General features: G+C 46.5%; 1 protein-coding gene across 2 annotated transcripts in view; it reads left to right on the forward strand.

Moving 5' to 3' along the window:
* POLR1A (RNA polymerase I subunit A) overlaps window positions 1–22,929 on the forward strand; it is a 137,936-nt gene that overhangs the window by 30,182 nt on the left and 84,825 nt on the right. For both annotated transcript variants that reach the window (XM_056554407.1, XM_056554421.1), the window contains 9 exons: window positions 881–1,054; window positions 2,485–2,607; window positions 3,826–4,053; window positions 7,977–8,231; window positions 9,834–10,025; window positions 13,819–13,968; window positions 14,821–15,004; window positions 15,086–15,168; window positions 22,557–22,715. In XM_056554407.1, the coding sequence (XP_056410382.1) occupies window positions 881–1,054; window positions 2,485–2,607; window positions 3,826–4,053; window positions 7,977–8,231; window positions 9,834–10,025; window positions 13,819–13,968; window positions 14,821–15,004; window positions 15,086–15,168; window positions 22,557–22,715 (1,548 nt within the window). The remainder of the gene's footprint in view (window positions 1–880; window positions 1,055–2,484; window positions 2,608–3,825; window positions 4,054–7,976; window positions 8,232–9,833; window positions 10,026–13,818; window positions 13,969–14,820; window positions 15,005–15,085; window positions 15,169–22,556; window positions 22,716–22,929) is intronic.

Below are 22,929 nucleotides of genomic sequence, written 5' to 3' on the forward strand. Positions count from 1 at the left end.
CTGGGTTTGTGTCCGAGATCTTGGGTCTTCCAGCAGGACAATGACCTCAAACATGCTTCAAAAAGCCCCAAGAAATGGATAGCAACAAAGTGCTGAAGAGTTCTGAAGTGGCAGCAATGAGTCCAGATCTAAATCCCATTGATCACCTGTGGAGAGATCTTAAAATTGCTGTTGGGAAAAGGCGCCTTCTAATAATAGAGACCTGGAGCAGTTTGCAAAGGAAGAGTGGTCCAACATTCCGGCTGAGAGGTGTAAGAAGCTTATTGATGGTTATAGGAAGCGACTGATTTCAGTTATTTTTTCCAAAGGGTGTGCAACCAAATATTAAGTTAAGGGTGCCAATAATTTTGTCCAGACCATTTTGGGAGTTTGGTGACATTTTGTCCAATTTGCTTTTTTTTTTTTGGTTTAGTTCCAATACACATAAAGGGAATAAACATGTGTATAGCAAAACATGTGTTACAGCAATCCTTTTCTGTGAGAAATACTTCATTTTATTGAAAAATTTCAGGGGTGCCAACATTTACGGCCATGACTGTAGCTAAGATGTCATATTAAGGCTCACCAGCAGAGGGAGCCTTTTATAATTAACTAGTCCGACCACTGCTCCCTATACAGCAGGAAGAGGATGCTATGGGGGATCCCTGCATTGCAGAAATTGATGTGATAGGTGTTGGCAGACTGGACCCTATCATATTAACTGCATATAGGTCTCATACAATTGCCAGACTTATCAACAACATCCCCTATGGGAATGGTAATGGCGGCATTTTTGCGTTGAATCCTCCGCCCCAGCTTAACAACGAGCTAAAATACCAATGAATATAATCTTGACCAACCAAAGGAGACAACTTTTAGGTGATAAATCTTTGTTTTTCAGTTCAGCACTGAACCTGTAGAAAAGATTGATCGCTCCTTCTTGGCCCTGCTGCATGGGGACAGCCTCACAGACAAACTGTACAATGCTTGGGTTCGTCTGCAGAGTCACGTCAACATGGTTTTTGATAGCGAGATGGACAAAGTGACGTCTGAGAAGTATCCCGGCATTCGTCAGGTATGTTGAACGGCTGCAGGTATGTTACCAGTTGATCTCATTCTGGTTCACTGACTTTTTTGAGCGTAGAGTATCGCTTTACAAAGTGATGGCAGATCAGAAGCTTATGCTGTTGCTTTGATTTGGTGGGGAATCTGAACTCTGGATCAGTACAGCATAAGTAATGTAATGTATGTACACAGTGACCTCACTAGCAGAATAGTGAGTACAGCTCTGGGGTATAATATGGGATCAGTACAGGATAAGTAATGTATGTACACAGTGACCTCACTAGCAGAATAGTGAGTACAGCTCTGGAGTATAATACAGGATATAACTCAGGATCAGTACAGGATAAGTAATGTAATGTATGTACACAGTGACCTCACTAGCAGAATAGTGAGTACAGCTCTGGAGTATAATACAGGATATAACTCAGGATCAGTACAGGATATGTAATCTATGTAGTGACTCCACCAGCAGAATAGTGAGTACAGCTCTGGAGTATAATACAGGATATAACTCAGGATCAGTACAGGATAAGTAATGTAATGTATGTACACAGTGACCTCACCAGCAGAATAGTGAGTACAGCTCTGGGGTATAATACAGGATATAACTCAGGATTATAAGTAATGTAATGTATGTACACAGTGACCCCACCAGCAGAATAGTGAGTACAGCTCTGGGGTATAATACAGGACATAACTCAGGATCAGTACAGGATAAGTAATGTAATGTATGTACACAGTGACCTCAACAGCAGAATAGTGAGTACAGCTCTGTAGTATAATACAGGATATAACTCAGGATTATAAGTAATGTAATGTATGTACACAGTGACTCCCATAGCAGAATAGTGAGTACAGCTCTGGGGTATAATACAGGACATAACTCAGGATCAGTACAGGATAAGTAATGTAATGTATGTACACAGTGACCTCACCAGCAGAATAGTGAGTACAGCTCTGGAGCATAATACAGGATATAACTCGGATCAGTACAGGATAAGTAATGTAATGTATGTACACAGTGATCTCACCAGCAGAAAAGGAAGCGCAGGATCAGTAGAAGTAATGTCATGTGATTTAAAGACACAGAATAGGGAATAACACTGGGTCCAACCACTGGGACCCCCTCTTCACGATCTCCAGAACGGGTTCTCGGAAAGTTCACATGCAGCAGATAGCACAAGCTCCATTCATTTCTATGGGAGCTCCGAGGATACTAGAGTGCAGCTTTCTTCCATCTTTGGTGCTCCTGAAAATGAATGGAGTGTGTGCTGTCTGCTGCATGTGCTCCCTCTAAGATCTGGGGCAATCAAAAGCTGATAGGGGATAGCTTGTCTTTTTTTGGTCAACCCTTTTAAGAGTTACATTTTTTTTTTTTTGTGTGGATAAATTCTGTATGTAAATGCATGATAACTGCACAGTATGATGTCTCTGTTGCAGCTGCTGGAGAAGAAGGAAGGTCTGTTTCGCAAACACATGATGGGGAAGCGTGTGGACTATGCTGCTCGATCCGTCATTTGCCCGGACATGTACATCAACACCAATGAGATTGGCATCCCTATGGTGTGTATCTACCTTAGAGGTCTTCTTCCCCCCTAGAGCAGTGTTTTCCAGCCAGGTTGCCTCCAGCTGTTGCGAAACTACAACTCCCTGCATGCCCGGACAGCCAACGGCTGTCCGGGCATGCTGGGAGTTGCAGTTTTGCAACAGCTGGAGGCACCCTGGTTGGGAAACACTGCCCTAAAGCTTCTGTAATCAGCCATTTTGCAGCTTCCCTAGTGGGCTCACACGACGGGATACCGTATGTAGTAAGGATATGTAGATATGTAGTAAGGCTGTGTTCACACGACGGGATTCTGCACAGAATTCGTAGCCAATTCACTTCAATTGAATTCTTGCAGCAGAAATTCTGCGGTGTGAATGGGACAGCGGAATCCCATTGAAGTGTATTGGATATAAAGTCGTGCAGAATTTCATGCAGCAATTCTGCCGTGTGAACATACTCTTACTCTAACGAGACAGCGTCCCTCCCCTAAGGTACAGTGATCCCTCAACATACGATGGTAATTAATTCCAAATGAACAATCGTTACTTGAATCCATCGTATGTTGAGGGATCCGTGCAATAATAATATAAAAAGTTATACTCTCGTGTTCCTGCCGCTCCTGACCGTCACCGCTGCCCTGCTGTGTCCCCACCGCTTCGGACCTTCACCGCTGCTCTGGATCGTCGCTCTCCATCATCGCGTCGCTGCACACGCCGCTCCTATTGGATGACGGGAGGGCGTGCGCAGCGACGTGATGACGACTGAGAACGATGGCCATGCAGCGGAGCATGAAGAGGACGGTCCGGAACGTCGGGGACAGGCGAGTGGCACTCACCGGATCACACGGGGCACATTAAACGGCTATCCGGTGGCAGCTCAAACAGTCTGCGCTGCCGGATAGCCATTTATGCGATGGCCCGACATACAAAAGCATCGTATGTTGATGCTGCCTCTGAGAGGCCATCGTATGTTGAAATGATCGTATGTCGGGGCCATCGTAGGTCGGGGGGGGGGGGGGGGTCACTGTATAGGAGAGGAGATGAAATAGAACAAGGAATGTTCCCTTTTGTGTGGTAATACACAGTAACACGTGAGCCCATTATAAAGAGCTCCAAACCCCCTGTAGAGATATAGTTTTAATAGATACAATCACCTCTAGACTGAGTTGAGGGGCTTACTGTATCACAACTTTTTGTTCATACCTGTGCTATTTTTTTTTTTTTATGCCTTTTTAGGTGTTTGCCACCAAGTTGACCTATCCCCAGCCAGTCACAGCGTGGAATGTGCAGGAGTTGAGGCAAGCGGTTATAAATGGACCCAATGTCCACCCCGGGGCCTCCATGGTGGTTGCTGAAGATGGTTCCCGCACAATATTGACGTCTACCAATCTTACACAGCGTGAGGCCATCGCCAAGCAGCTGCTCACACCATCCACTGGCTCACAGAAGTTTACTGCCAAAATCGTAAGTGACTTTTTGGATTATGGATAAATATGTGCACATATAAAACACATGTAAATGTTTATAGAAGGGAGGCCACCATCTTCTCTCCTATATTGACTCAAGTGGGGAGCTGTGTATATTAGCTAGTGTAGCTGATGCTATGGAATACGTCACGACGTTGGATGTAACGTTTGTGGCTGATCCTTTAAGTGTAAATCTGTTGCTAGAAAAGCTGAGTGACGAGTGAAGTCCCCATTAAGCAATTGTTCCTAGTGAATAATTCAGTAAACGATTTATAAATAAAAAAAAAATAAAAATCATAACAAAAAACTACCATGTGTCTTTAACCCCTTAAGGACGCAGGACGTACTCAAACGTCCCCTTTTGAGTACGTCCTGTCAAATCCCGGCCCCCCAGCCGCTAGCCGGAGGGGAGCCGGTGCCCGATGCCTGCTGAAATCGTTCAGCAGGCATCGGGGCATATTGCCCAGGGGGGTCATTATGCCCCCCCATGTCGGCGATGGCCGCAGATCGCTGGACAATTCAGTCCAGCGATCTGCGGCAGATTCCGGGTCAATCGGGTCTCCAGTGACCCGGTGACCCGGAATTACAGGCTGTTCGGGGCCGTCTCCGACGGCCCCGAACAGCCAGAGCCTGCAGGGGTGAGGTGGCACTGGTGCCACCTCACGATCGCCCTGGTTCGTCGGCCGGATTACCGGCCGACCAACCAGGGCGCCTGCTGCGGGTGTCACTCCCGCAACCCGCTCCGCCCCTCTTCCGGAGGACGTGAGCGGGTGCGGGCAGAAGACCCCGGGTGCTGGGGACCCCGATCCCCGGCGTCAATGTTGGGATCGGGGCCCCAGGAGCGACGGCCGCGGCGGAGACGACGAGGGACTGACCTGTGCGGCTGGATCGTTGGAGGTGAGTGACAGCCTCCTGCTGTTGCTTAGCAACAGCTCCCAGCATGCAAAAAGGGCATGCTGGGAGCTGTAGTTATGCAACAGCAGGAGGCAGACCACCACAACTCCCAGCATGCCCTTATGGGCATGCTGGGACTTGTAGTTTTGCAACAGCTGGAGGCACATTTTTTCTATGGAAAAGTGTACCTTTAGCTGTTGTGCAACTACAACTCCCAGCATGCACTTTAGCTGATTGTGCAAGCTGGGAGTTCTAGTTGCACAACAGCTGAAGTGCATGCTGGGAGTTGTAGTGGTGCATCTGGTGGTTGCATAACTACAACTCCCAGCATGCCCGTTGGCTGTCGGTGACTGCTGGGAGTTGTAGTTTTGCAACAGCTGAAGGCACACTGAGTTATGTAGCAAACCAGTGTGTCTCCAGCTGTTGCATAACTACAGTCCCCAGCATCCCCAGCCAAAGTAGTATGCCTCCAGCTGTTGCATGACTACAAGACCCAGCATGCCCTTCCGCTGTCCGTACATGCTGGGGGTTGTAGCTTTTGCAACAGCTGAAGTCACACTGGTTGCAAAACACTGAGTTTGTTACCAAACTCTGTGTTTCACAACCAGTGTGCCTCCAGCTGTTGCAAAACTACAACTCCCAGCATGCACTGATAGACCGTACATGCTGGGAGTTGTAGTTTTGCAACAGCTGGATGTTCCCCCCCCCAATGTGAACGTACAGGGTACACTCACATGGGCGGAGGATTACAGCAAGTATCCGGCTGCAAGTTTGAGCTGCGGCAAATTTTCTGTCGCAGCTCAAACTGCCAGCGAGAAACTACTGTGAACCCCCCGCCCGTGCGACTGTACCCTAAAAACACTACACTAACACACAATAAAAAGTAAAAAACACTACGTATACACATACCCCTATACAACCCCCCTCCCCTCCCCAATAAAAATGAAAAACGTCTGGTACGCCACTGTTTCCAAAACGGAGCCTCCAGCTGTTGCAAAACAACTACTCCCAGTATTGCCAGATAGCCACTGACTGTCCAGGCATGCTGGGAGTTTTACAACAGCTGGAGGCACCCTGTTTGGGAATCACTGGCGTAGAATACCCCTATATCCTCCCCTATGAAAGTCCCTAATTTAGGCCTCAAATGCGCATGGCGCTCTCACTTTGGAGCCCTGTCGTATTTCAAGGCAACAGTTTAGGGTCACATATGGGGTATCGCCGTACTCGGGAGAAATTGTGTTACAAATTTTGGGGGGTATTTTCTGCTTTTACCCTTTTTAAAAATGTAAAATTTTTGGGAAAAGAGGGCATTTTAGGTAAATTTTTTTTAAATTTTTTTACATATGCAAAAGTCGTGAAACACCTGTGGGGTATTAAGGTTCACTTAAGCCCTTGTTACGTTCCCCGAGGGGTCTAGTTTCCAAAATGGTATGCCATGTTTTTTTTTTTTTTTTTTGCTGTCCTGGCACCATAGGGGCTTCCTAAATGCGGCATGCCCCCAGAGCAAAATTTGCTTTCAAAAAGCCAAATGTGACTCCTTCTCTTCTGAGACCTGTAGTGCGCCAGCAGAGCACTTTTCACCCCCATATGAGGCGTTTTCTGAATCGGGAGAAATTGGGCTTCAAATTTTGGGGGGTATTTTCTGCTTTAACCCTTTGTAAAAATGTAAATTTTTTGTGAAACCAAGCATTTTAGGGAATTTTTTTTTATTTTTTATTTTTTTTTTTTTTTTACGTATGCAAAAGTTGTGAATCACCTGTGGGGTATTAAGGTTTACTTTACCCCTTGTTATGTTCCCCGAGGGGTCTAGTTTCCAAAATGGTATGCCATGTGTTTTTTTTTGTTGTTCTGGCACCATAGGGGCTTCCTAAATGTGACATGCCCCCCCAAAACCATTTGTCGCTCCTTCCCTTCTGAGCCCTCTACTGCGCCCGCCGAACAATTAACATAGACATATGAGGTATGTGCTTACTCGAGAGAAATTGGGTTTCAAATACAAGTAAAAATTTTCTCCTTTTTACCCCTTGCAAAAATTCAAAAATTGGGTCTACAAAAACATGCGAGTGTAAAAAATGAAGATTGTGAATTTTCTCCTTCACTTTGCTGCTATTCCTGTGAAACACCTAAAGGGTTAAAACGCTGACTGAATGTCATTTTGAATACTTTGGGGGGTGCAGATTTTATAATGGGGTCATTTATGGGGTATTTCTAATATGAAGGCCCTTCAAATCCACTTCAAACCTGAACTGGTCCCTGAAAAAAAGCGAGTTTCAAAATTTTGTGAAAAATTAGAAAATTGCTGCTGAACTTTGAAGCCCTCTGGTGTCTTCCAAAAGTAAAAACACGTCAATTTTATGATGAAAATATAAAGTAGACATATTGTATATGTGAATAAAAAAAATATATATTTTGAATATCCATTTTCCTTACAAGCAGCCTTTGGCTGTCCAGGCATGCTGGGAGTTGTAGTTTTGCAACAGCTGGAGGCACCCTTGTTGGGAAACACTGGTCTAGGACATAGAGGATGTTTATACCTATATCCTTGGTGTTCTGCTGACCAGAAGATGTATTCCTGTATTATATAGAGCACTCAGCTGTAATCGAGTAAGGCTGGGTTCACACTACGGTTTGTATTTACGGTTCCCGTATACGGCTGGGAGGAGGGGGCGGTGCTTAATCGGGGCGCCCGCACTCAGCCGTATTCAGGAACCGTGTTTAATGCATGTCTATGAGCCGACTGGAGTGAACCGCAGCCTCCGGTCGGCTGCGTTTCGGCCGTATGCAGTTTCCCGACCTTAGGCACGGCTGAAAACGCAGCCGACCGGAGGCTGCGGTTCACTCCGGTCGGCTCATAGACATGCATTAAATACGGTTCCCGAATACGGCTGAGTGCGGGCGTCGCGATTAATCCCCGCCCCCCTCCTCCCAGCCGTATACGGGAACCGTAAATACAAACCGTAGTGTGAACCCAGCCTAATGCATATGCAGTGTGGGCGCTATTAATGTTTTCGTCTTTTTATTTTTCAGGTTTATCGTCATGTTAAGAATGGAGATGTCTTGTTACTCAACCGGCAGCCTACACTGCACAGACCATCCATCCAAGCTCACAAGGCCCGAATCCTTCCGGGAGAGAAAGTGCTGAGGCTCCATTATGCCAACTGCAAGGCCTATAATGCTGACTTTGATGGAGATGAAATGAACGCCCATTTTCCTCAAAGTGAACTTGGTCGGGCTGAGGCCTACACCATTGCGTGTACAGATCAGCAGTATTTGGTACCCAAGGTAAGGTCTAGTGAGGTCCTAGTTTGTCTACTTCCCCCTCTGTCAACTCTAACTATTTCCCACAGTAAATTGCTAGTTGATCTTCCCCTCTGGCATTTCTATGTGTAGCTCCCATTTAGCTCATATTTTCCTTCCACTTCTGTAAACATAGGGGGAGATTTATCAAAACGTGTTCAGGGGGAAAGTTGCTGAGTTGCCCATAGCAACCAATCAGATGGCTTCTTTCATTTTTGAAAAGGCCTCTGCAAAATGAAAGAAGCGATCTGATTGGTTGCTATGGGACACTTGGCAACTTTTCCTCTGGACAGGTTTTGCTAAATCTCCCCCGTAATCCCTAGTAAATTGCTAGCCTCTTTACCTCGTTGGTAGCCATAAATATAGTCCAGAATAAGGCCCCAGAATTAGTCTCCTTCCTCTGGCAGCTGTAAATGTAATGTCTCTTCTCTTTCCCTCTATGACAATTGTACACACAGGGGGAAATTTATCAAAACCAAAAAATCAAAAAATTTCCCATAGCAACCAATCAGATTGCTTCTTTCATTTTGCAGAGGCCTTTTCAAAAATGAAAGAAGAAATGTGATTGGTTGCTATGGGCAACTGGTCAGTTTTTTTTTCTCTGCACTGGTTTTGATAAATCTCCCACATAGTCCCTAATATCAGTCAGTCACCCCCTTAATAATAGTCCTCAGGAATATCCTAGTCTTTCTCCTTCCTATATGCCAGCTCTAGATGTAGGTCTCAGTAAGCGCTTAGTCTCCATCACACTGGCAGCTGTAAATATAGTCCCCAGCAAGTTCCTAGCCATTCATCATTTAACAGCTTTAAAGGGGTACTCCGGTGGGAAAACATTTTTTAATTAACTGGTTCCAGAAAGTTAAACAGATTTGTAAATTACTTCTATTAAAAAAAAAAAATAATAATCTTTATCCTTTCAGTACTTTTTAGCAGCTGTATACTACAGAGAACATCCCTCTCTTTTTTTTTTCTCTGTCCACAGTGTTCTCTGCTGACACGTCTGTCCCTGTCAGGAACTGTCCAGAGCAGGAGAGGTTTGCTATGAAGATTTGCTCCTGCTCTGGACAGTTCCTGATACGGACAGAGGTGTCAGCAGAGAGCACTGTGGTCAGACAAAAAAAAAGAAATCCAAAAAGAAAAGAAAAACTTTCTCTGTAGTGTATATAGCAGCTAATAAGTACTGGAAGGATAAAGATTTTTTTTAATAGAAGTAATTTACAGATCTGTTTACCTTTCTGGCGGCAGTTGATTACATTTTTTATTTTTCCCCACCGGAGTACCCCTTTAAACCTTGTTCCCAGTAAGCTTCAAGTCTCCTTCCTCTTCTGGAAGCTGTAACTAATAGTCCCTAATAAAGTCCTAGTCTTTGTTTCTCTATCGCAGCTTTAAATCAAGTCCCCTGTAGGTTCTCGCCCAGTTTCCTTTCTCCTCTGGCAGCTGTAAATAGAGATCCTGGTTAGTTCCCCTGCAGATAGTGTTTTTTTGGATGGATCTGACCCCTAGATGAAACAAATAATGATACAGAAGTAACGCGTTTCTAACATGTCTATAGCCTGATATGTGGCTGATCTATTGTATTTGTATCAGGATGGGACACCCTTGGCTGGCCTCATCCAGGATCACATGGTGTCTGGGGTCAGCATGACCATCCGTGGTTGCTTCTTCACCAGAGATCAGTATATGGAGCTGGTATATAGAGGCCTGACAGATAAGAAGGGACGGGTTAAAACTCTTCCACCTGCAATTATGAAACCATGCCGTCTATGGACTGGAAAACAGGTAACACTGCCCTTTTAAAGTGGTATTGCAATAGTTAACATTTATCCTCTTGAATAGAGCTTAAAGGGGTACTCTGGTGGAAAAAAATATTTTTTTAATCAACTGGTGCCAGAAAGTTAAACAGATTTGAAAATTACTTTTATTTACCCCCTTAAAGGGGTAGTCCAGTGGCGAAAAACTTATCCCCTATCCTAAGGATAGGGGATAAGTTTGAGATCGCGGGGGGGGGGGTCCGACCGCTGGGGCCCCCTGCGATCTCTCTGTATGGGGGCCAGGCTCTCCGGCCAGATAGCGAGTGTCGACCTCCGCACGAAGCGGCGACTGACACGCCCCCTCAATACATCTCTACGGCAGAGCCGGAGATTGCGGAAGGCAGCGCTTCGGCTCTGCCATAGAGTTGTATTCAGGGGGCATGTCGGCCGCCGCTTCGTGTGGAGGTCGACACGCCCCCTTCCCGCGGGCTGTTGGGGCCCCGTACAGGAGATCGCAGGGGGCCCCAGCGGTCAGACCCCCCGCAATCTCAAACTTATCCCCTATCCTTAGGATAGGGGATAAGTTGTTCACCACTGGGTTCACCACTGGGTTCACCACTGGACTACTCCTTTAACCCCTTAAGGACTCAGCCCATTTTGGCCTTAAGGACTCAGACAATTTAATTTTTACGTTTTCATTTTTTCCTCTCCGCCTTCTAAAAATCATAACTCTTTTATATTTTCATCCACAGACTAGTATGAGGGCTTGTTTTTTGCGCGACCAGTTGTCCTTTATAATGACATCACTCATTATATCATAAAATGTATGGCGCAACCAAAAAACACTATTTTTGTGGGAAAATTAAAACGAAAAACGCAATTTTGCTAATTTTGGAAGGTTTTGTTTTCACGCCGTACAATTTATGGTACAAATGACATGTGTTCTTTATTCTGAGGGTCAATACGATTAAAATGATACCCATTATTATATACTTTTTATATTATTGTTGCGCTTAAAAAAAATCACAAACTTAGTACGTTTATAATCCCTTTATTTTGATGACCTCTAACTTTTTTATTTTTCCGTATAAGTGGCGGTATGGGGGCTCATTTTTTGCGCCATGATCTGTACTTTTTTTTGATACCACATTTGCATATAAAAAACTTTTAATACATTTTTTATAATTTTTTTTTTAATAAAATGTATTAAAAAAAGTAGGAATTTTGGACTTTTTTTTTTTTTCGTTCACGCCGTTCACCGTACGGGATCATTAACATTTTATTTTAATAGTTCGGACATTTACGCACGCGGCGATACCAAATATGTCTATACAAATTTTTTTTACGCTTTTTGGGGGGTAAAATAGGAAAAAAACGACGTTTTACTTTTTTATTGGGGGAGGGGATTTTTCACTTTTTTTTTTAATTTTACTTTTACATTTTTTTACATTTTTTTTTTACACTTGAATAGTCCCCATAGGGGACTATTCATAGCAATACCATGATTGCTAATACTGATCTGTTCTATGTATAGGACATAGAACAGATCAGTATTATCGGTCATCTTCTGCTCTGGTCTGCTCGATCGCAGACCAGAGCAGGAGACGCCGGGAGCCGCACGGAGGAAGGAGAGGGGACCTCCGTCCGGCGTCCTGAATGATCGGATCCCCGCAGCAGCGCTGCGGGCGATCCGATCGTTCATTTAAATCGCGAACTGCCGCAGATGCCGGGATCTGTATTGATCCCGGCACCTGAGGGGTTAATGGCGGACGCCCGCGAGATCGCGGGCGTCGGACATTGCCGGCGGGTCCCTGGCTGCGATCAGCCGCGCATGACACGGGGATCGCTCCGATGCCCGCGGTTATGCACAGGACGTAAATGTACGTCCTGGTGCGTTAAGTACCACCTCACCAGGACGTACATTTACGTCCTGCGTCCTTAAGGGGTTAAGGACTCAGGGTTTTTCAGTTTTTGCACTTTCGTTTTTTTCCTCCTTACCTTTTAAAAATCATAACCCTTTCAATGTTCCACCTAAAAATCCATATTATGGCTTATTTTTTCCGTCGCCAGTTCTACTTTGCAGGGACATTAGTCATTTTACCCAAAAATCCACAGTGAAACAGAAAAAAAAAATCTTTGTGCGACAAAATCAAAGAAAAAACGCCATTTTGTAACTTTTGGGGGCTTCCGTTTCTACGCAGTGCATATTTCGGTAAAAATGACACCTTATCTTTATTCTGTAGGTCCATACGGTTAAAATGATACCCTACTTATATAGGTTTGATTTTTTTTTCGTACTTCTGGAAAAAATCATAACTACATGCAGGAAAATTTATATGTTTAAAAATGTCATCTTCTGACCCCTATAACTTTATTTTTCCACGTACAGGGCGGTATAAGGACTAATTTTTTGCGCCGTGATGTTGTTTTGATCGGACTTTTTGATCACTTTTTATTCATTTTTTAATGGTATAAAAAGTGACCAAAAATACGCTTTTTTGGACTTTGGAATTTTTTTTACGTGTACGCCATTGACCGTGCGGTTTAATTAATGATATATTTTTATAGTTCGGACATTTTCGCACACGGCGATACCACATATGTTTTTATTTTTATTTGATTAGGGTAGGGGTTAAATGACCTTTATTAACACTTTTTTTAACTTTTTTATTTTTGCAGTGTTATAGCTCCCATAGGGACCTATAACACTGCACACACTGATCTCTTATACTGATCATTGTTATCCCATAGGGACCTATAACACTGCACACACTGATCTTTTACACTGATCACTGGCGTGTATTAACACGCCTGTGATCAGTGTTATTGGCGCTTGACTGCTCCTGCCTGGATCTCAGGCACGGAGCAGTCATTTGTCGATCGGACACGAGGAGGCAGGTAAGGGCCCTCCCGGTGTCCTGTAAGCTGTTCGGGACGCCGCAATTTCACCGCCGCGGTCCCGAACAGCCCGACTGAGCAGCAGGGTCACTTTCACTTCAGACGTGGCGGTCAGCTTTGATCGCCGCGTCTGAAGGGTTAATACAGGGCATCACCGCGATCGGTGATGTCCTGTTTTGGCTGTGGGTCCCGGCCGTTGATAGCCGCCGGGACCGACCCGATATGCCGCGGGGACACCGCGGAGGACGTAAATATACGTCCTTTGTCATTAATGGGTTAAAAAATCTTAATCCTTTCAGTACTTATGAGCTGCTGAAGTGTTCTTTTCTGTCTAAGTGCTCTCTGATGAAACTTGTCTCGGGAACTGCCCAGTTTAGAAGCAAATCCCTATAGCAAACCACTCCTACTCTGTGCAGTTCCCGAAACAAGCAGAGATGTCAGCAGAGAGCACTGTTGCCAGACAGAAAAGAACAACTCAACTTCAGCAGCTTGTAAGTACTGGAAGGATTAAGATTTTTTTAATAGAAGTAATTTTACGAATCTGGATGGTCTCACGAAGAACGGAAGTGCGAGACAGCTGTAACCATCTGCACGCTGGGTTCCCCCGGCGTCCTTGTCCGCTCCACCTGCCTGAATGCTGTACGCTGCCATGCACATGCACTTTGGTTGACGAGCACGAAATAAAGTCATCCTTGCAAGTCCGTTTTCGGGTGAGTGCCATCATTTCTTCTACATTGCCATAATTTACGAATCTGTCTAACTTTCTCGAGACAGTAGATATAAAGAAAAAAGTGGAGTGGTGGTAAGGTGCTGTCAAATTCCTCTGACTGGAGCATATCTCAAAACCAAAGGATTAGGTATGCTGAATTTCAACATAAAGTACCTGAATTCCTTATTCATATTCTATGTTTTCTTGGTCACAGGTGGTCTCTACGTTACTTATCAACGTAATCCCGGATCACCATATACCTCTCAACCTGACAGGAAGCGCCAAAATTCCTGGGAAAGCGTGGGTGAAGAAAACCCCAAGGCCCATCCCCGGGTTTCAGTCAGACTCTATGTGTGAGTCCCAGGTGAATAACTATTGATTTTTCTTTGACACAGTTCGTAGATAGCCAGCACGGCACTGCTTACCTATTTGAGTGTAGAGCAATGATGAAATGGCAGACTTGGACTAGGAATGCTGGAGGTGGTGCTCTGATTGACAATAGTGCATGAAAACGTTTCAAAGAAGCAGGAAAATAATCGGCAACTCACCGCAACCAGCTGAATAAATCTTCTTTTATTTCATACTCACAAATATGTTACATGGGAAGAGGCTAGTGGGGGGGGGACGACACAGGATGGCGACCAAGCTCCGTTTCGCACGGTGATCGTGCTTCCTCCGGCCGTATGGCCGGAGGAAGCACGATCACCGTGCGAAACGGAGCTTGGTCGCCATCCTGTGTCCCCCCCCCCCCCCACTACCCTCTTCCCATGTAACATATTTGTGAGTATGAAATAAAAGGTTTATTCAGCTGGTTGCGGTGAGTTGCCGATTTATTTTCCTCCTTCTTTGAATTGATTTTTCTTTACTTCCCTGTCTGTCACTAAAGAATTGATGCTTGTAGAACTGAAATCTATATATATTATGGAGTCACTGCCTCTCTGGCCTGACTGTCACCGAGCAGTGTCTCTGCTGATCAGTAGGGTGGTCCCATTGCTGCGGCAGAGAATAAGAACCCCCTTGTGCCATATTTTGCTGCTGCATATGTTTGTTACCATTGAAGTCAGTAGGTAGCAAAATCCTTCCAATTCAGTTTAATGGGTAGGGAAATACGCAGCAGCAAAATACGGCACGTCTGACTCAATAGTGAAAATATGCTGGCGTCATAGGTATTGTGGCCTGACCATTAATGGTTACCTGTATACATCTAATCTTCCAGGTCATCATAAGACATGGAGAGCTGCTCTGTGGGGTCCTGGATAAGGCACATTATGGCAGCTCCTCCTTCGGCCTTGTCCACTGCTGCTATGAGCTTTATGGTGGTGAAACAAGCGGGAAATTGCTGACCTGTCTAGCCCGGCTATTCACCGCATACTTGCAGCTCTACCGGGGATTCACTATGGGTGAGTTTGTGCTTTTTATGCAATGGCTTTTAGTTTTTACTCCAGCTGTCCCATTGTCCATAACTTTTTGTTGTCTTACAGGGGTGGAGGACATTCTGGTTCGACCCTATGCTGATGCGGCCAGGGAGAAGATTGTGGAAAGCTCCTCACAATGTGGAGGGAAGGTTAGTCTTTAGAATGCTACTGCTAAATTAGTCGTCTCGAGATAAACATTGTTAATATGAATGCCATAGTTGTGTAGTTCTTTTCTGCAGTGCAAGCACAATATGCTTAAAGGGTTATCCAGGAAAAAACTTTTTTTTATATATATATATATATATATATATATATATCAACTGGCTCCAGAAAGTTAAACAGATTTGTAAATTACTTCTATTAAAAAATCTTAATCCTTTCAGTACTTGGACAGAAAAGAACAACCTAAACTTCAGAAGCTCCTAAGTGCGCTCTGATGACACCTGTCTCGGGAACCGCCCAGTTTAGAAGAGGTTTGCTATGGGGATTTGTTACTAAACTGGGCGGTCGCGGTGCGGCGCAGGTCGGGGGGGCGATCGCGGTGCGGGGGGCATTATCGCCAAGGTAATTGCCGATACCGATAATGCCCAAAATCGTGATTATCGGCCGATAATATCGGCCATACTGATAATCGGTCGATCCTAGTTGGTACCTCATGGGTCCGGTCCGCCTATTTCCCTGCTCACCTCGCTCGTGCATAGCAGCCAGGCATGATGCAGGCAACTAAAGCTGACTGAAGACCTCACAGAAGACTCCATTAGGTAAGTTCCTCTGACTGAGGTAAGCACTTCCCCCCTTTTCTCCTCAGGTGCGGACTTGCAACCTCTGGAGACCCCCTGTTTTTGGTCCACCATTTCAGGTTATGAGGCTGGCTTACTGGGGATGGACTTTTATTCTGGACTTTTATTCTGGGGGAGCAGTGGCATCTGAGGGGGCATGTACTCTTTGAGGGGTTATGTACTACTTTTTTTTTTTTCACTGGGTGTGTGTGGTTACTGTGTCTAGACCGCAGCGCCTTATATGCGGCTGAAAGCCACAGCGCTGGTACGGGCCGGCTTTCTTTCGCTTTCTCCAGCAGTCTCTGCCAGCGTATTTGCCGCCCGCTCTGTTTCCCCGAGTGCATATGCGGCTGACATGTGCGCTCGGGACAAGGAGCAGGCGCCATTACAGCTTCTTCTCGGCCTCTCTTTAGCTCTGCCCTCAGGGCTGTCGGAGCTCTTCTGAGGCGCGAAATAGCCTCCAATCAGCGTCATGGGCGCGATTTTCAGTCAGAGGGGGGCCAATTAGTTAGTGCCTCTGCTTCAGGCACGCCCCCCTCTACTGTTGGCTGGCCTGTTTTTCACACTAGCTGCATGGAGCCGTTCTCACTGCAGCTGCCAGGAGACACAGACTAGGGTGAGAAAGTTCCTGTCTTTTTTTTTTCTCATAATGTCCGTACCCAGAGCTGTTCCTCCCTCTAAACAGAATCTTGGAACGTCAGTGACTTATTTTGTCTGTAAGCACTGTAGTACCAAGATGCCTGGCTCTACCAAGCCCACTTGCCCTGCCTGCTCCACTGCTCCCCCTGGTACCCCCTGATGCCCTTTCGGTTCCGGTGGGTTCAGCCGATCCACCAGCCTGGGTTTCTTCCCTGACCCAGTATATGGCTGACTTGACCCAAGTCTCCCGTTCGGTGGCTGAGGCCTCCCGGGAAGTGGTGTCCACCTTGAAGGGGTCTTCCCTGCGCAGGGCCTGTGAGAGGGCCCGCTCCTCATCTCCACATACTTCATGCTCTCACAAGCGTACTAGGGGTGCCTCGTCTGACTCTTCCATTGAGTCTTCAGATAGACGTGAGCATTCCCCTCGTGGGTCCCGCCCCCCGTCATCTGGGCACAAACGTCACTCCTCCAGAGAATGTTCTCTGAGTCGCCGCTCTGCCACGCCAGAGCCGTGTACCCGTTCAGGGTCACCCCCCTCCAGGACTGCCTCCACTGGTTCACATTCTCCTGGTGAACTGGCGGACGAGACTGACTCAGAGGACCGCTCGGACTCAGTTGAAACAGTGAACTCATTGGTGACTGCCATAAGAGACACCTTTCACTTAGAGGACCCAGGATCTGCGGATGTCACTCCAGGAGTATCCTTTCATCGGGCTAAACCAGCACCTCAAAGGTTCAGCTCTCACGCTGACTTTGACGACATTCTGGAATCTGCATGGAAACATCCAGACAAGAGGTTCCCGGGAATCAAGACGATTCAAGAACGTTATCCATCTGACAAGGACTTTGTCACTAAGGTGGTTTCCCCTCCATCAGTGGATCCACCAATCTCCCGGATCTCTAAGGCGACTACACTACCTCTGGCAGATGCCGCTGCCTTCAAGGATCCCATGGACAAGAAGGTAGAATCCTTAGTGAAGTCGTCTCTTACTTTTTCGAGACATCTGGACCTCACACATTCAGGACTCTTGGGTCAGGGACGTGGTGTCCAACGGTTACCGAATCGAATTCGCCTCCATTCCGAGGGATCGCTTTTTTCGATCCCGGGCCCCCCGGTCTCCTCCTCTGGTGAAGCACTTTCGAGCAGCTCTCCAGTCTCTGCTTCTCCAGGGGGTTATCGTTCCCGTTCCTCCAGGGGAACGGTTTCGGGGGTTTCTACTCCAATCTTTTAGTGGTTCCCAAGAAGGATGGTTCTGTGCGACCAATCCTAGACCTCAAGCGTCTCAACCGTCATCTTCTTATCCGCCACTTCCAAATGGAATCTCTCCGTTCGGTGGTGGCATCCCTGGAACAAGGGGAGTTCCTTTCATTGGTGGACATCAAGGATGCCTACCTCCATGTGCCAATATTTCCAGGCCATCATCGGTACCTCTGCTTTGCGGTTCTGGAGGGGCATTTTCAATTCGTAGCCCTCCCCTCTGGTCTAGCCACGGCTCCTTCAACTGGCGATTCTCTCTCGATGGAACAGGTCTCCTCTGTCCCTAGATCGTCAGATTGTTCTCCCTCGCAGGGTCCGTCAGTCTCTGCTCTGGTGGCTCCGTTCCCCCTTTCTTCTCCAAGGGCGGTCATTTCTTCCCCTTCACTGGCAGGTAGTTACAATGGATGCCAGCCTTTCAGGCTGGGGCGGCGTGTTCAGGGATTGGACGGTTGAGAGACCCTTCTTCCGATAAACATATTGGAATTATGGGCGATTCTTCTTTGTCTTCATTGGGAGTCCCGTCTTCAGTCCCGTCCTGTCCGCGTCCATTTCGACAACGCCACAGCCGTGGCGTACATAAATCAACAGGGAGGCACTCGCAGCTCAGCAGCCATGGCCGAGGTGACCAAGATTCTCACCTGGGCAGAAAGCAAGATTCCGGCCATTTCAGCGATTCACGTTCCGGGAGTGCTCAACTGGCATGCGGACTTCCTCAGTCGGTCCTCACCCGACCCCGGCGAGTGGTCTCTACATCCAGAGGTCTTTGCGCAACTCTGCTACTTCTGGGGCATTCCGGACGTGGACCTCTTCGTGTCCAGGGACCCTCAGGCTCTGCCCGTGGACGCCCTAGTGATTCCTTGGGCGGGGTTTGTCCTACCCTATTTGTTCCTTTCCCTTCCGTTCCTTCACAGGGTGCTGAGGAAGCTCAAAGCAGAGGACGTCCCCGCCATTCTGGTAGCTCCAGATTGGCCCCGAAGGTCGTGGTTCGCCGATGTAGTCAGGCTCCTGGACGACGCTCCACTGCGCCTTCCGCTCCGTCCGGACCTTCTCTCTCAGGGTCCTCTTTGCCACCCCAATTTATAGTCGCTGCATTTGACGGCGTGGCGGTTGAGGCCGCGGTTTTGAGGGCCCACGGGTTCTCTTCCCAAGTCATTCACACCATGCTCAGGGCTCGTAAGCCCTCCTCCGCAAGAATTTACCATCGTACTTGGCGGTCTTATTTTCGTTGGTGTGAGGCTCAGGACTTCTCCCCGGTAACCTTCTTGGTTCCCCGTCTTCTCTCCTTTTTGCAGTCGGGGTTGGAACTAGGATTGTCTCTCAGTTCACTTAAATGTCAGGTTTCGGCCCTTGCTGTTCTTTTACAGCGGCCCCTGGCTTCTAATTCTCCTGTCCGGACCTTCCTTCTAGGAGCGGTGCACGCTGTTCCTCCTTATCGGTCACCCTCTCCCCCTTGGGACTTGAATTTGGTTCTGAGTGCCCTCCAGGGTGCACCCTTTGAGCCCCTTAGAGAGGTGTCTCTCCGCCTCTTTTCTTGGAAAGTGGTGTTTCTTGTTGCTATCACCTCCATCCGGAGGGTGTCTGAATTGGCAGCTCTTTCCTGCCGTTCTTCGTTTCTGGTGATCCACCAGGACAAGGTTGTTTTCCGGCCAGAATCTTCCTTTTTGTCTAAGGTGGTTTCGGCCTTTCATCTCAATGAGGACATTATCCTCCCGTCTTTTTGTCCTCTTCCTTCTCATCCTAAGGAGCGCTTACTACACAAGCTGGATGTAGTTCGGGCTGTTCGGTCTTATCTTTCCATCACTTCTTCGTTTCGTCAGTGTGATTGCTTTTTTGTCCATATGGAAGGTCGTTGCAAGGGACAACCTGCTTCCAAGGCCACCATTTCTCGGTGGATTCGGTCCGCCATTTCGGAAGCCTATCGCTGTAAGGGGAAGATTCCTCCTTTCAGGGTTGTGGCTCATTCTACCCGTTCTGTTGGGGCATCCTGGGCTCTATAGAATAGAGCCTCGGCCCCGCAGATTTGCAAGGCGGCTACCTGGTCGTCTTTGCACACTTTCTCGAGGTTTTACAGAGTTCATACTTTCGCATCGGCTGATGCTAGTCTGGGTCTTAAAGTGTTGCAGGTGGCAGTGGATCGGCCGTCTGCCTGACTGCTTATCTGTCCACCCAAGGGACAGCTTTGGTACGTCCCACGGTCTGTGTCCCCCAATGGAGCCAATAGAGCAAAGGAGATTTTTGTCTACTTACCATAAAATCTTTCTCGGAGGATCCATTGGGGGACACAGCTCCCGCCCTTTTTGAGATTTCCTTTGGTTCTCCGTCCGAGGGTGCGTTAAGTTATGCTTTTTCTTCTGGTTCTCGGACAGTTTTGGGTTTTTCTTGACCTATTGGTCTCCTCCTATTGCTCTGGAACTTAAACTGATTAGCTCAGGGCCTGAAGGCAGGTATATCCTGCTGGGAGGAGCTGACTTTTTTTTAAATTACCATAGTGTCACACCTCCTAGAGACAGCTGCATACACCCACGGTCTGTGTCCCCAAATGGATCCTCTGAGAAAAAGATTTTACGATAAGTAAACAAAAATCTCCTTTTCCTGGATAACCCCTTTAATGGCAAATCTGAATGAACTCCTCTCTGTTATTGGTTTTCACCCAACATTTTTCAATACTGTTTGAGGCCATACTGCAGCAGTTGATATATACAGACCTGGTGTTTGGGAAGGCGGAGGGTGTGTTACGAAGGCTTGTATGGCAGTTTATGGCTGTAGAAAAGTGCAGATTTTTGCGCAGGGCTTTTTTGGCGCAAAAAGTGCAGATTTTTGCATCTTTCACAACCACTTTTGAAAAAGTGGGCAAAGCTAAGTGAAGTGTTGCTCAACCAGGGTGCCTCCAGCTGTTGCCAAACTTCAACTCTCAGCATGCCCTGGCATTCTGGCAGTTGTAGTTTTGCAACAGCTAGAGGCACCCTGGTTGGGAAAACACTGGCTTAGTTGAAGGGCATGGACATATTTACTATAATTTTACCTATGGATCCCCTAGGGTGTAAATAGGGTGTAACTTTTAATCTTGAGATAGGGCTTTGTTGAGACACTTCAGTTGCATTATGGTACTGTTGTGATACTTCATGATCAGGTTAGAGCGGACCATAAAAAGGGACCTCAGGAGCCCTGTGACCTTTTTCATAGATCATTCCAAAATCAGAGGAAGGCAGATATATGAGCAACACCTGTTGTGTGTACCTATGTTATCTATATATTGGTGTCACCTTTCACTGTAATGCTGTTTGTGATATGGAGGTTATTGTTGGGAAGTAATCTGTACAGAACAGGAAGTCTCTTAGGCTTAGTTTTAGGTCTCTTTAGCTTAGTTTTTGGCCTAGTGGCCAGAATGGAAACTGCAAGATTTCAGGATAATTTTAAAGTATTGGTAAAAAATAAAACCTTTAAAAAAACTTATATTAAGAAACGCCATATTAAAGAGTTTATCGCTTATATACTGGGTAGGTGATAAATAGCCGATCGGTGGAGGCCAATTGTATGGTGGCCAAGTGCGTGTGCTGCTGCTTAATTCGTTTGGAGGACAATTGACCCCTATGATCCGCTAGTTATCCCCTATGGATTCCCTATAAGTAGGGTGTAACTTTTAATCTTGAGATAGGGCTTTGTTTATACACTTCAGTTGCATTATGGTACTGTTGTGATACTTCAAGAGTAGCTCCCACCATCTTTTTATTTTTTTTTTTTTTTTTTCTCCTCTTCTGTCCCTGCCTATTGCTCATCTATCCCTAACCCCCTCCCTGCTTCAAATTTTTTTTTTTTTTTACTATGGTAGAAACACCTTTTTGTCTGCCTGATAGTGTGCTCACTACCAGGCTGACTTCCCCAGTAGGCACCACGTCACTGATGCCTGCTGGGGCCAACACTTCTGCCCTTAGTTCACCTATACAGGGTGCCTCCAGCTGTTCGACCACTACAACTCCCAGCTTGCCCTGACATCTATTGGCTGTCGAGCATGCTGGGAGTTGTAGTGGTGAAACAACTGGGGGCATACTGTACAGGTGAAAATAATAACTGTTATTGGCAGCGGCGCTACCCACCCACTCAAAGCAATACATTTCATGGCCGCGGTGCCAAAATCTCCCTCACCCCAAACAGACATACCGAAGTCCAGTCCGTCCTGAGGCAGCAGCGGGAGGCGGGGCCGGCGTGTGAGGCCAGGGAGCCAATGCGTTCTCAGCGCTTGCTCCCGCCTGTCTGATTGACAGGCAGGGGGCGAGTGCAGGCTGATATGAAAACGTCACGCCTGGCTGCAGCCGGCCACTAGGAGGGAGACCCCCTAGTGGCCGGATTTCAAAATAAAAATAAAGTGTTTTTTATAAAAAGAAAACGAAAGTATATTAGAAATATGTTGTAGTACAAAAAAAAAAAAATAAAAAAAAATAAAGTTAATGACCGTGCCCATTTCATGATCAGGTTAGAGCGGACCATAAAAAAGGGTGTTTAATACAGTGATTCCCAACCATAGTGCCTCCAGCTGTTGCAAACCTACAACTCCCAGCATGGCTGGGCAGCCTCTGGTTATAATATAAATAAATATCTAGATAAATGGATATATATTTATATATATTATAACCAGAGGCTGTCCAGGCATGCTGGGAGTTGTAGTTTTGCAACAGCTGGAGGCACCCTGGTTGGCAAACACTGTATTAAACACATGAATTGTGCCACTTTCACAAGCTGTCTATCCTGCACTACACAAAGGACCTGACCTGTGAACGGTCAGGTTAAAACAAGTGTGACCTTTTTTACCCTATTGGGTCATGTCTTCTAAATAATGGCATCATGGCTGTTTTTCCATTTTCAGGCTGTGCGCGGTGCTTTCAACCTCTGTGAATTGGCTTCAGATGAGGAGGCCCGGGGAAAATGGGAAGATGCTTATCTAAGCAAAGACCAGAGAGACTTCAACATGGTTGACTTGAAGTTCAAGGAGCAAGTGAATCTAGTGAGCAATGAGATAAATAAGGTGGGTGTCGTAACGTTCACAAGTTGTAAAATATGTTATGTCCTCCAGAAGTATATAGCGAGGCCTTGAGGTGCACATACACCTTCAGTAGCTGTCTGTCAGATGTCTATCATTCCTAACCCCTCTGTCTCATACACTTGCATGCTCAGGTTCACCAAGTGTGCATGTGTTATGAATGGGGAGAGAGGTGATAGCCACTAGAGAGGAGCAAACT

This window comes from Hyla sarda, chromosome 1 (genome assembly GCF_029499605.1).
Source record: "Hyla sarda isolate aHylSar1 chromosome 1, aHylSar1.hap1, whole genome shotgun sequence".
Classification (NCBI taxonomy): domain Eukaryota; kingdom Metazoa; phylum Chordata; class Amphibia; order Anura; family Hylidae; genus Hyla; species Hyla sarda.